This window comes from Eucyclogobius newberryi, unplaced genomic scaffold (assembly GCF_026437365.1).
Source record: "Eucyclogobius newberryi isolate DKJ021-1_F unplaced genomic scaffold, fEucNew1.0.hap1 SCAF_1, whole genome shotgun sequence".
Classification (NCBI taxonomy): domain Eukaryota; kingdom Metazoa; phylum Chordata; class Actinopteri; order Gobiiformes; family Gobiidae; genus Eucyclogobius; species Eucyclogobius newberryi.
The window spans coordinates 9,200,134-9,214,259 of record NW_027315723.1 but is presented as its reverse complement, the minus strand read 5'-3'; the positions used below and the strand labels follow the sequence as shown (position 1 = coordinate 9,214,259).

Here is a 14,126-nt window from a genome sequence, read left to right as displayed (position 1 = left end):
GTTTAAATTGTGCCTTGTTTTAGTACTAAAACAATATGATAACAAACATGAAGAGTTACAAAGAAGAAGTTTATACTTGGAAAAGAACTTGCCCTCCATTGACTTTGAGGCCCTCCCTTCACACGCAAACATTCCAAACAAGTGGAGTCATTATGCTTCTAGAACATAATACTCTTATGAATTATAAATGCCTATGGATTCCAAGCGGCGTATTTTTAGTTTGTGTTCACACACATACACACAGTTAAATAGTAAGTTTCAGTTGACTCCTCTTGGCACTTTTTGTACCAACTGTGTTTGTGTATTATATTTGTCATACACAGATCTGCTTTTTCATACAATTTTGTACACATACACACACACATATATATATATATATATATATATATATATATATATATATATATATATATATATATATATATATACACAATGTAATTATTCATTTCAGTGTGTCCAAAAGCAGCAGAGGTCTTGGGGAGTAAAGTAGCTGGTATATTAAAATTTGCTGTGTTTGCCAACGTTCAAGATATCACCATAGCAACTGAGGCACTCTATACTTTTCTATTTACCTCAATGTATCAGTCATATACTTCAATGCATTTTCCCCTGTTCTTTCCAATAGAAGTTTGAACAGTATGGATGAATCGCAATGAAGCAGGTCTTTGTAGTTAGATTCCTAAGGCAATTGTTGTGAATATTGGCAATGACTGGAGGGGAAGGCGTTACGCTGTAAGCCCCCAGTGGGTGTGACTTGAACTAATGATTCCAGCCTCTGACTGTGACACTGATGTACTATTAGGGGCAACATAGTGCTTAGCCCAGTGGAACCAGGGCTCCCCAATACATACATCAAAGCCCAGCCAAATAACTATACGACGCTCTCTGCACAATTGCATCCTATTACCAGCTTCACAATGGAGCCGGAATATGGAGGCCATATAAATTAATGTCCAATTATTTTGCAGTGGTGAATTTCAGAGGGAATGCAGGCATACTGTACATTTGGAGCAGTGGTGTCTCTATCTCTTTCTTGCTGGCTCCCTGCTGGTGGAGTTATAAATACTTATGGCGACAACAGGACATAAGGACTGAAACGTGAGACGGAGGGTCTTCCAGAGAGCAGCTTGTTCATGTGGTTTAAATCCCATTCACAGGCATTTCATTCAGTAAAACACTGGACCTGATACTGCTACATTGTTGTGTTCACTGTTTTAGAATCCCTATAGTTCAAAGGTACTTTACATTTGTTTAATAGTCAGATTGCATTTGTTATTCTGGTGTATGGTTAATATCTGAGCCTTTCCACAAACACGAAGGTCAATGTCTCACCATAAACAAACAAAAGTTAAATTATTTTGTCATGCTAGCTTCAAAAAGCTATGATTGTTGTCAGTTGAGAAGACTTTATGTTATAAGATTAATATGGCAAGTCACAAACAATAAATTATAGGATCAACATTTGTGGATTTTCTGTTTTGTCATCTCCTTCAAATATTTCTGCCCGCCATCTGAAATTATGAGAATTGAACACAACACCTATACATGGGTTTCAGAATGATGAGAAATTGGGTCCATTGCCATAAAGATTGCTGCGAAAGTTTTGCATATACCGGTAACAGGAATCTGTGTTGATACTTCAATCTTGCTCTATATTTAATGGCTATTTAAACACAATGCCTTGGAAATAAATTAATTAAATAGATTCATAAATCCATTTCACATTTGATATAAATTGTGGATCCAGTTTAGGTATCAAATATATCGGGTAGTCCTGCATTATTTTACAACTCCCTGCCAAAACAGAAGCTTACAGTCTATGCATATTCACAGTGTAAAATGTGCTAATGTCAACATTTAAACTAATGTTAACATTTAATATAATTTCAACAGTTAAACTAATGTCAACATTTGAACTACATTTAAAGAGGCCACGTCTGCAGCCGTCAAACCATCTCCCTCTCACTGGCCATGCACCCCATTCACATCAGTTTCCTTAACAGACCAGTCACAACCTTATCTGAAATAGTACATTTCAATGTTAAATTGTTAATTGAAGTGTTCATACTGTTAAGATGCTGCTATTATGCTCTAGTTCAATTAGAGTAGGATGCTTTTATATTCCTGGCCCTCAAATTTAAGGGGCTTAGAAATGATTGCAGGAGTTCATGCAGCAAGGCCATTAAATCTCAAGCTTTACTGGCCCTTTTGTAACCTATTCAATTTTGTGTGGTAGGTTCAAAGTTCCTTTGTGCCACTCACATCATCCCTGTGAAGAACGAGGAGGGCGTGGTCATGATGTTCATCATCAACTTTGACTACGTCATGGAGGAGGGCAGCAGCGACTCTCTGGAGAAGCTCAACAACACCTCTCCGCCCAAAGCTGACCGTAAGTACACACGCCACACTTAGAAAACTACAGATCGGTCAGGGAAAGAGAAGGGAAAGAAAAAGTCTAAAAATCATCGCTTTAGATACATTTTTACATCAGTACCCTGTACAGACAAATTGTTATATTGTGTAACGTAACCTACTTCACCCTAAATAGTGACTGGAAAATATCTGCATAACTTAGCGGCCATTGGCTACTCTGAAAAGAATATTGGCAACCCCATTAGTTTAGTCCTAGCCATGACTTTATACTCAGTCTCTCTCTGTTACTCCATCTCTGGTGTTCACTTCCCACTCACACAAATCTCCAGGCTGCAGCTCCAGAGGAGATACTCGGGCAGATTTTTGGTGGGTTGACATCAGCTTTTATCAGATGCTGATTGGTTAATTTAGCACTTACTCAAAAGGCCTGGCCCATTTATATCTCAAAGGCTGCCAGCACGGCCTGATGAACTGCTGACCCTGTGGAGGCTTGTGTGGTGCTGTGACATATAAAACAGCAGCACAAGGACTATGGGTCACAAAGACTCGCTGTAATTGGATAAGGCCCTAACAGTCGGTCTGCTTTTATAGACAGCAAGTGTCGAGAGTATAAACAACCTCTATGTGGGGTGAAATGTTTCGCCTGTAAATTTATTTCATTATTTCATTATTTCATATTTTATTTTTTATTTAAAAGGTCCCTGTAAAATATTTTTTTATTGTAGATCTAGCAAGTTATTTACTATCCCATTTCCGCTAAGCATTCTTTATAATTACTAAACTAAGCATTCATTAAAAAAGTATTCTAACACTATAGATTGATAAATGTATGATTTTTTTGTCTACTTTTTTACATTGTTTTAGCTAATGTAGCTCTATGCACATCTAGCACACCAGTAACAAACATGGCCGATTTCCAGGGTTAGGTGTTATCATCTTAAAATCTCAGACAGTACGGGTTGTTAAACATTTGGGAGTTGAAGTTTCTCAAACAGATTATCCCATGCACATGCATTTTTGGCATAAGCGTCATGTATTCTTGCTGCTGAAAGCGCAAATTGTGGGATCTCGTTTTATTTGTTAAGCCATTCCTCTATAGATACTGTAACTTATATGTTTTTTTCCATAACTAAACATTTTAACTGCATTTATACAAAAAGAAAAGGCTTGATATGCCATTTTTGACAAAAAAAATAATTGTGGTCATTTAACGTTATCCTTTGATTTGACTTCTTCTAACGAGGACCATTGCAAAACTATTCAGCAAACAATTCCTCTTGTTCAATTGAGTGTCTAGTTTCGATTCTAGTTTTAGTATTGATTGCTATCTGGATGTACACGTTTGATAACCCTAGTTCTGTGCAAAAACAGCTGGATGTTGAAGGTACAAGCGGGTGATCAATTATACAGAGCTTATGTGGAACGTGCAGCCATGCATGAAGTGGTTCTATTTATCAAATTGTGATGATGGAGCCTCATGCCAACCAGTTTTTAACCATAATATGTAAATGTAAAGAGAGTTACTATATTGGAGGAAGTACAGGGGCAAATACCAGTAAAATAAAAAATATATGTGAGGCTTTATGACAAAAACATCCCTTTGTTTATTGAACAAACAAATGGTTAAAATACTAATTGGATACAGCACATTGTGAATCATAACCAACTTGTAGATAGCCACATTGTTGGCAGCTCTCTAATGAAGCCGAAATCAAGAGATTAGTGTTCACTGTAATATCTTGATATACAGTAAATGAGTGCAAGTGGGAATGCTGCAGATTTCATGTTATTCTCAGGCGCGGTTGAATAATAGGAGTAGTGAGAGCCCATGCAAACAGTCCTAAAGGTAAGCTCAATGAATATAAATGAGCTTCACATTGTCCGAAAGAGTCTGGTCTGTACAAACAAGAGCTGGACAGAAAAAGACAATCTTAGTCAAAGATGCTTTTCCCTGCTCGAATTCTCTTGACATCTGATTCATGCTCATATTACAAAAAGACCTTCCCTTCACAACACCAGGATCTGATTGCCCAATTAATATTCAATGCAAATAATACTTTCCGGTATCATAGCAACAAGGGCTTGTGTGCGTCCACTGGTCGGGTGAGGCTGAGTTTTAGCAGGGAAAGCGTGAGAGCTGTGGTAGCTGAGATAGGTACCTCACACAAACAGCTCTCCAGGGCTCAAGATGCCTGTGCAGTTTGGTGTTTTCAACATTATAGTTAGAAATATGTACATCTGCTTGTTTCCTGCCCACCTCTTTAAAGCGTGACTGAATTATGGGCTAATTAAAGAATCTGTGGTATTCGTGTTTATCCTCCAGGCACAGTGATTAGGCCTGTGCCTGTGAACATTCAGGCTCCATTCATTACATTGATAAAATGTCATTTGAACAGACAAACTGTGCAGATTTGCTGCTTTCTAAATAACTAATTAAATCATAATGTCTGTTTTGTTAGCAGGTGGCTGAGTTAAGCATAGTGACCGAAGCATTGTGTCTGAAATTAGTTTCTGTCTCCTCCGTGCCAGTCTCATCTGAATAAAACAAGCACCGTGCAAGATAAAAAATGTATGTTTTCTCCCATGGACATTGAGAATTCATTCTATTTTATCTCCTTTTGTGTCCAAATTCTTTGCCGCCATCCTGCTGTTATGCACAAGAATGGAGCTGTCAAATACAGTGAAATTTCACTACTCAAATTTACATAATGCCTGCATAGCAATTTCACTTATGCTTATATTATTCTCACTATCTTGCTTTTGTAAAAACAAGATGTATTATTCCGAAGAAAGCCTTAGAGACAGAAGATTTGAAACTTTAAGTTAACATTGTCCATTTCGAACATTATATTATGTTACAGAACTATATCTATACTTTCTTAATTGTTTATTTTGTTGGGACAGTACATGTTAATGAACATACATGAAGTAAACATGCCAGATTGAAGTCATGTGTGTGTGTGTGTGTGTGTGTGTGTGTGTGTGTGTGTGTTTTTGTATATTTATTTCTTTACTTTTTCTCTCTTATCTAGCCTGAATGTGAACTGTCATGGCATGTACTTGTTGTGTGTATGCGTGTTTCGAAATTAATTGCCTTTTAAGGAATTTATAAAGTCTTCTGATTCTATTCACACACTTTTTTTAGATGATTCAGTTAATGCCTATAAACATGTTTCATGTGCTGCATATTGAGTAGGTCACCGCACATTATTCCTATAGAAGTGTTGGAGCTATAGACCCTGTTATTAGGCGGTGTTGTCAGGGATTGTCCTCTTTCATGAATAATTGAAGGAAATTGAAGTTTGAACTATTGCCTCAGGCAAAACAAGCATTTGTTTTGATCTACACGGCTCCTTTTACAGTAGCTGCATTGGCAGGCTTCTCATCATTTTTGGAAAACAACAAGATATTTGCCTCAGTTTTGAGTACCGTTTCATCACAGCTTGGAACATTCTCCTTAAACAGGTCAGAGTGGGTTGATCAGGTTCAGTCATTACTGAAGCAGACAAACGTTTTTTTTCATTATTGTTAATACTTCATTTCTTATTTGTAATTTTCCAGGTAAAGGTAGATTCTTCCGTTTCCGTCTGCCGGCATTACCTCTGCTTGGGATCAGTAAACAGTCCCTTCCACAGGAGGACCCTGATGCTGTCATGGTGGACTCCCCTCAGCACAGTGATGGCTCAGTGGTCACACGGGATTACCAGCTTCCTACCACTCGAGAGAGTTGCAGTCCGTCCTACGCCAACGACACTCGCGCCCTGATCGCCCCCAGCCATTGTTCCACCCCTGTGTCTGGGCCTCTGGACCATTCCTCACCCAAGGGCCCCTGGGACCGGATTTCCCCTGAACAGGAAGTAATGACACAGGGCAACAGTCAGGATGATACCCTGACAGCCGCCCCTTCCATCCCAGGCCTCACCCCCAATGCGTCCAGAGAAAGTGTTTGTAGCATTCGCCGGGCCTCCTCAGTGCACGACATGGAGGGCTTTGGTTCCAACTCCCACAGGAGGATTTTCAGGGACAGACATGCCAGTGAAGGTACGACAACAAGTTGAGCTAAATATATGGTTCAGCTTGTGTATTTTATATTTTTGTAGTGTAAGAAAGGAAATCTCTTCCATTATCTTCCTTGCAGAACCAGTGATTTTATTCACAAAATTGCAACATTTCCGCCCATTTCCTTCATCAGGCCAACAGTTATTTGTGGATGAGAATCCATCTTAAATAGGGTGTGGCTGGTAACGCCACATGAAGCTCTCAAACATAGTTGCAATGAATGACAGCTAAATGCATAAGAATTATATCACAAAACATATCACAAAAAATATATACATGCATTTAATTTTTTCTATAAAGTAGACATGTGAAATGGACATAGATGACCAGCCAAAATATATAAATTTCCTTATATACACAGAGACACAAAGCTAGGCTGGGTACAGTGTACTTTAACAGCAACATTTTACAAAAACATATTTAAAATCAGTTCATTATTGAGTCCCTTAGGTGCATAGGATGTAGTGTTTCAATCCAGTAAGCTTCTCTTTGTTTTTGAAGCTTGTCGTGGTCATCTCCTTTTGGAGGAGGAGGAGGGACCAGCTCTATTCCCACAAACCAAAGTGCACTCACATCATGGTGGGCTTCATTAAAATGAGCAGCCACCGGGTGCTCTCAGTCATTTCTGCAAATTGTACTTTTGTGCGCACTTATTCTTTGTTTTAGTTTTCCTGTAGTTTTCTCCACCTATGCCAATCCACAAAGGCAGTACCGTACATAGACCACATGAGTGGATACACACGTTATGAAATAACCCACAAGTTATGATATAACCTTATGGGTATTTTCTTGCCACTGTAGAGGTGTTAGAGAAACATTGCAATTTTCTAAACAAAATCACTAGTTCTACAACGAAGACAGTGTGTGAAAGATTTCTTCTTTCTGAAGTTTGTCCAGATGTGTATGTACGCACCTGTCCCACTGGAGGTTTTTTTTCCTTTTGTAAATTGTATTGTGTAGTTCAACCAGTATATTTATGTATAGTAGATTTGTAAAAAAAATGGTGTGAAGTTATGGGAGATTAGATGTGACATGTCAGTCTCTTCAATCAGTGTAATGGCCAGTCGCTGTCTGTATGGTGAGCAATCGATCTTCCCCAGAGTCTCAACCACTCGTTAGCCTTGTGGCCCTCATTTTGTCAAGTGGAGAAGTGGCTAAGACCATCCTGGTTTTCTCTGGGCTGGTCGGCTCATGAGCCCTCCTTATTTTCATTCAAATGGCTCCTAGTGGCTGACAGTGTAATATGTCCACTTCACTGTAATGAATTGTGCATGGGGACAACAGCAGGGGTTTAATGCCAGGCACCATTTGTCATCATAGAAACCCTTCTCTTACCTCCACCCCTTCTCTCTTTCTTCTCTGACGCCGAAAACAGACAATGGTCGCAATATCAAAGGTAATTACAGCCTTGTGCATCCCCAGTTTTTACAATCCGGCACGTTTATTGGAGATAAATGTAGCGTAAAAAACTTGCTTGTTGCATGTTTTTTTCCAACAAGTCTGGCCTGCTCTGAATGCAAATGCCTTGACCTACAGTGTGCTGCAGTGGTTGGGCTCGAGCCTTAGAAAACTAGCACCCCTCTAAATAACATTTGGGCGCACACAACCTGTTAAGCCCTCTCCAGTCGGCCAGGGGAGCACCCGCTGACCTCTGCACACACTTGCATGAAGCTGCACATTCAGTCTCTCTTCTGCTTTCACTTGCTGAAGAAATCAATGAGGTTTTACAAGATGATAACTCCCACTGCCAAAAACCTGTGTGTGTGCGTGCGTGCGTGCGTGACTTGAATTCAGAGTATTTAACATGTTTGGAGTAGTACGTTTGGTGGTAGTCAGTTAATCAGTCGATGGAGTCTTAGTCGACCAAATCAAGTCAACTAGTTATTTTATTACAATTCAAATGATATATATGGACCACAGCAGAATGGCCGAAGCATGGAGTCCAAACACTGGAGTTTGTGGATTACGTGCATTTATAAATCACTCTACATTTCGTTGTGTTAAGATACTATTGGCAGACTAACAGGCCACTAACTTGCCCATACAACACATTTATATTTGATAAGGTGGGTGAAGTGTCTTGCCACACAACTACAGTTTGCACTATAGAGCCACAGCCCCCCTGCGGCATTGACAAAGTAATTATGGACTAGTTTCGATACTATATTTCGTACTTAGTCAAAAAAATGTGTTTACTCTTCTTAAGTACAATTCTCTTGTACGTTTTTTACCAATAAAAAATATTCAGAATTCAAGTTGTTTTAATTCATGTGATTTGCGGGGTATGCAGTGAAAGCGGTTTTACTTGCTGGTTCTAGTCTAAAACATGTCAATTTGACTTGTATTGACGAACCATATGATATCTTTTCCCGAGAAATGCTATAGAAAAATTATTGACTGCTGTTCTGTTATATGAAGTGATGTTGTTTCTATTCTGACCCTGCAAACAGCCCTCCATAACCCCCTCTCCCCTTTACTCTCTTTCCTCCACCGCTAGTGTCCCGCTCCTGGATGGCTGGCGGTATGGCTCCAGCTTTTCACCATATTTTTTCAGCTTTTTTATTTGTTTTAGTTACGACCGCAACAACTCTACGGCATGAACCAAAGCTGCGCATGCAATCCCTCGTCTTCAGCTGTCTGTTCCTTTGTCCTTGACTTTCAATCACTGTACTTTGTGAAAATGGGGAAAACTGCAGTAGCTTCCTCTGCTGGTTCACAGAGCTGAGCCAGCAAAACCTTTCACTTCAAATCACATTTGTGAGCTACAAATCAGTGTGTATTGTTATTCAGCATTGGTGTGTATTATAAAGTTATACAGGAAGTTCATTTCAGACATTATAAAGCAATACAAGGTATATTGGTGTTAGATCATTCCTTTCTTTCACCAACAGTGTTTTCATTATGTTTTAATGAGAAACTTTGAAAAGCCTGTTCATTCTAGACGGGTCAGTCCGAGGCTGTGGGGTTTCGATATCACGGTGTTGTGTTGTGTGTTGTGGTTGAACTCAAAACACCGGGCCACCCCATACTCACAACTCATGCAGTCAAAACCAATACAAACCGTGTTTCTGATGTTCCCACAATCAAAGTTCTTATCTTAACAGCCTCCATGTATTTTCCAGGTCCATTCAATCAGATCAAGTCCAGTTTACTTGGCTCCACGTCTGACTCAAACCTCAACAAGTACAGCACCATCAACAAAATCCCCCTCATCACGCTCAACTTTTCAGAGGCCAACAACGAGAAGAAGTGTCCGTCCCCTCCGTCGTCTGAAAAAACCATAATCGCACCTAAAGTCAAAGACCGAACTCACAACGTCACTGACAAGGTTACACAGGTAAGGCATTAAAGTCCAAAGAGCATGTGCCAAAAGCAGCATGCGTTCAACGAACCCAGAGTAATTAGCTCAAACTCAAGGGTTGGATACGTAAAACAAGGTGTCTATCACTGCAAGGATACTCTTACGCCTGCCAGACACGAGCCACGTTTCTAGAGTTACAGACCTGGTTAGAGGTTAATCTCACCTTCCCTGATCAGGCTTATAGCTCCCACTGCTAAACAGATACTGTCTGTAAGTGTCCCAAGAGATACACAGGGGAAACAGCTATTCGGTCTCACTTTTGCATTTCGCCTCAGATGCCATAGAAATTGCCCCCCATTCAAAATCAAAGAGGGGGAAGACACATGCAGAATTACAGTTGAGTTATATAAGATAAGATAAGATAAGATAAGATAATCCTTTATTGTCCACACATGGGGAAATTTCATTGATACAACGCAGTAGATACAGAGGGAAAGGACAGATCATAGAATATAGGAAGTTTAAAAAACACTCAATAGAAGAACTCTTATAAACAAAAACTCCTATAGACAAAACCTCCCATTTCCCAACAAGGGATGGAGGGGAAAAATTAGGATGTCCGCCGGGATAACGTGACGATCTCCGGGTAAGACAATGGTTTTCCGCAGTTTCATGAGTTCCTCCTTTGTATAAACGCACCGGCGCCGATCCATACGGCGGCTGTGGCCGAGGAGCGCGGTGGGGCCGGGGGGGCTAGCTCAGAGCTAGCGCACATCACGACGACACAACGAAAAACACTCAATAATCCAGCCGAACAAAGTCGAAACAAGTTGAATTAAGCGATTCCAGCGCGTGTCCCGATCGTACAACTAAAGTAGAAAAAATATTTACAAAATACAAAAGATAAAGCACATAAGTGTGAAAAAAGTGTGAAAAAAGAGCGGAGCGTTGCACCGGGCTGCCAGCTGGACCGGCGCCTTTGTGACGTCAATATAGACATATAGAGAAATGCTGTCAAATTTTTGTTTTCAAACCATGAAAGAGGATTGGCTCATATGTGTTGTCATTTTCCTTATCTTCCACTCTTACAAGTAGTGTACAACTAGCTAATTTTTCACTGTGTATGTTTATCAAGGGATTTTGTTTTTCTGATACTGATTTTAAAAAGGGATGCTCTTTACTGATACTGGTTTCAGGAAAATAATCCACATTCGGTATTGATTTTATTTATTTATTTTGTGGTCGAGACAATGCATGTTAAGGAACATACATGAAATACATGATGTAAACACACCGGATTAGATGTGGGCAAGTTTTCATCCATTCATGCTCACAATACACTCTCATTCATACACCAGCATACTATTGTACATGTTTTTAGTTTCTGGGGAAACCTTCACAGACACGGTGAGAACATGCAAACTCCAAACAAAAGGTCCGGAAATCGATCCCAGGGCCTTATTACTGTGAAGAATGAAGGTGCTGGTTGAGGACTTGGCCAATTACAGCCAGCCATGGTTTGCTCAAAACATGGCAAATGATTTGAACGTTTATTTACTTTATCATGCTTTTCCTTGAAAAAGTCTGTCTCTGGTATTAGTTGATGTATTGGGTATTGACAGACTTAAAGCTGAAGGAGGTGTATTAGAATATCTCTATTTTCAACATTTGTACATAACATTGCTGTGTGGACTACATGCTGTGTAGACTACATGCTGTTAGGCAGAGTCTCGTAATTTTCCCACTTTTTGGATGTTGTGAAAAGCTCTCCAGACACCTGCCAGTGAGGGACAAAAAGCAGCAGACGTCTGGGATCTATCTCTGGGCCCTTCCGAGTTCATTTGATGCCTCGATCAAGGCACAAGAGCTGACATGCTCACTGCTGTCCCTGGCAGCCGTATGGTACCACAGGCAGATGGTGACTAGGACTAGGAGGCCAATCACAAGAAAGAAGTCACACGCACGTTTGATTGGTCTGTCTATAATTATGTGAAAACACTGAGACACAGTGAATTAAGGAGCATAATTTACACAGACATGAAATTACACTTCACTATTTAGTTCAGGCCAAAAATAATTGCCCAGAAGACAAACACCATTTTTGATTCAGTGGTTTTGGCATCAAGCCAACTGTCTGCTTTAACCCACATGATATTTTGTTTGCACAGTAGGCAGTAGATTAAAAAATGAAGACGGAATCTTTTATGTAGCAATACATTGAATCTAATTTTTTAATCCAGTATTAATCATAAACTTGTAAGATTTTCCAACAGACTAAATTGCTGTGTGTGAAAGCAAAATGATTTTGACACTGGAATAAATGACTCCATTAAACAAAACACGTGACCAAGTACACAATTACTGAGACTTTGCTGAAACAGGCATTGGAATCTCAGTTTGGCAGTGTGATGAATAATAGAACAGATGTGCTTTCTCTGTCCTTTGCTTCTGATCGATTTCAAAGGTTATCCCCTATCAGAAGGTGAAAGCATTTGACCCTTCCTGCAGCAGAAGTAGTGTGTTTCTGATAATAAAGATGATGTGAAGTAAAACAAGTTCAGAAAAATCTGATGAAATTGTTGATATATAACTAGTTAAGTCCCTGCCTTGTTGCTAATAGTAACTCTGCCCTTGTAAACTCTACCTGCTTCTTTGTTTTTCACTATGAACCATAATAATCAGAGGAATTTGTGCTATGGTCCGGAAACTCCTGACCATTGAGTTTTGAGACAGTTAGATGAGAAGCAGTATCCTCTGCCCAGTTCTATAATTACCCAGAAGTCATTGAGAAGCCTCTCCCAAATGGTGCATAATGCAGCAATAATATTGATGTAAGCTATTCAGTTATATATGGAAGGTGTAATAACCGAGATAATGATTGTGATATTCTCCTTCCAGGAAAACATTACTGTGCAAAACAATGTCATGATGAAATAGAAGCCACTCACTCTTTAGTAGCTTTGACAGTCTTAGATTTAGTTCTGATTTATGTCACAACTTTCCTGACATTAGTTTTAAAGGTTATATCATGGAATGGTTTTGATAGTCTCAAGTCTATTGCTACAAATGTTGGATTAGGAAAAAAATACTTGTGTACTGCCCATTACTTTCTACTTTTCTTAAAAGAGCTCCTTTAGAATAACATATATTTAATGACAGAAAATACACTGAAAAAAATGCACTCTTACTGTGGATGTGGTTGCCTCTTCACAGATCTGACCTGTAACTTGTCTTCATGGAAATAATTGTTTAATGCCATATTGTGGAACGATCCAGGCAGAGCAATAACAGCTCTTTGGCAGACCCTCCTCCAGAAAAGTAGTGCACCTTCAGATATCTTATCATATTCTTTTTTTTTTAAAAAAGATGCAATTTATGTGTTATTTTATGTAATGTATTGGTAGGGAATCCCTTTTGAGTATGACGTGGACTTGAACTTTAAAATAACATATAATTGAAGCTTTGTACAAATCTGTGTCTTCCAGGTGTTGTCTCTGGGTGCGGATGTGCTGCCTGAGTATCAACTCCAAACCCCGCGCATTCACAATTGGACCATGCTTCACTACAGTCCGTTCAAAGCCGTGTGGGACTGGCTCATCCTCCTCTTGGTCATCTACACCGCCATCTTCACCCCCTACTCGGCCGCCTTTCTCCTCAACGACATCGAGGAGCAGAAGAGGCGCAAGTGCGGTTACTCCTGCTCCCCCCTCAACGTAGTAGACCTCATCGTGGACATCATGTTCATTGTTGACATCCTCATAAACTTCAGAACCACTTATGTCAACTGTAATGAGGAGGTTGTCAGTCAGCCGGCTAAGATTGCGATCCACTATTTCAAAGGCTGGTTCCTTATAGACATGGTGGCGGCCATACCTTTTGATCTGCTTATCTTTGGGTCCGGATCAGATGAGGTAAGATGGAAACTATCCTTTTGGTTGTAATAACTGTAAATGATAATAATAATAATAATGATGATAATGAAAATAGGCTTCCAATCTGGTCCTCTCCGTCCATTCCTATTTCTCATTCACACTTTGACTAGGTGGGGGGAATGTCTTGTCCAATGACTTAAAATGGTACTAAATACCTCCACTCAAACACAGCTGTTAAACAGGAAGGGCCTGGACGTATGAGGAACAGCGTGATTGGTTTAACAGGCACAGACATTTCCAACCCGGCCCCGCAGACAGATGTTTGTTCTGAGTGATCCTCTCAGGTGTTGAAAAGGTTATCAAGATGCATTCGATTTGACTGAATATTTACTTGGGGATTTGGGAGATCACTCTTCCTTGTGGTTTTGAAGAAGGAGAAAGCAGAAGATTTGTCAAGATAATAATTATTATGTTGCTTGTTACTAGTATGTGCTACTACAGTCTCCAGTCCAGGTTTGCAA

At 39.7% G+C, this 14,126-nt stretch overlaps 1 protein-coding gene across 5 annotated transcripts in view; it reads left to right on the top strand.

Annotated features, from left to right (window-relative positions):
• kcnh7 (potassium channel, voltage gated eag related subfamily H, member 7) overlaps positions 1 to 14,126 on the top strand; it is a 55,279-nt gene that overhangs the window by 24,114 nt on the left and 17,039 nt on the right. For 2 of the 5 annotated variants that reach the window (XM_072459853.1, XM_072459838.1), the window contains exons 3-8: positions 2,237 to 2,389; positions 5,935 to 6,414; positions 7,808 to 7,828; positions 8,930 to 8,953; positions 9,555 to 9,769; positions 13,219 to 13,644. In XM_072459853.1, coding sequence (XP_072315954.1) covers positions 2,237 to 2,389; positions 5,935 to 6,414; positions 7,808 to 7,828; positions 8,930 to 8,953; positions 9,555 to 9,769; positions 13,219 to 13,644 — 1,319 coding nt within the window. The remainder of the gene's footprint in view (positions 1 to 2,236; positions 2,390 to 5,934; positions 6,415 to 7,807; positions 7,829 to 8,929; positions 8,954 to 9,554; positions 9,770 to 13,218; positions 13,645 to 14,126) is intronic. The other 3 variants (XM_072459874.1, XM_072459883.1, XM_072459892.1) reach the window with 3 other exon arrangements.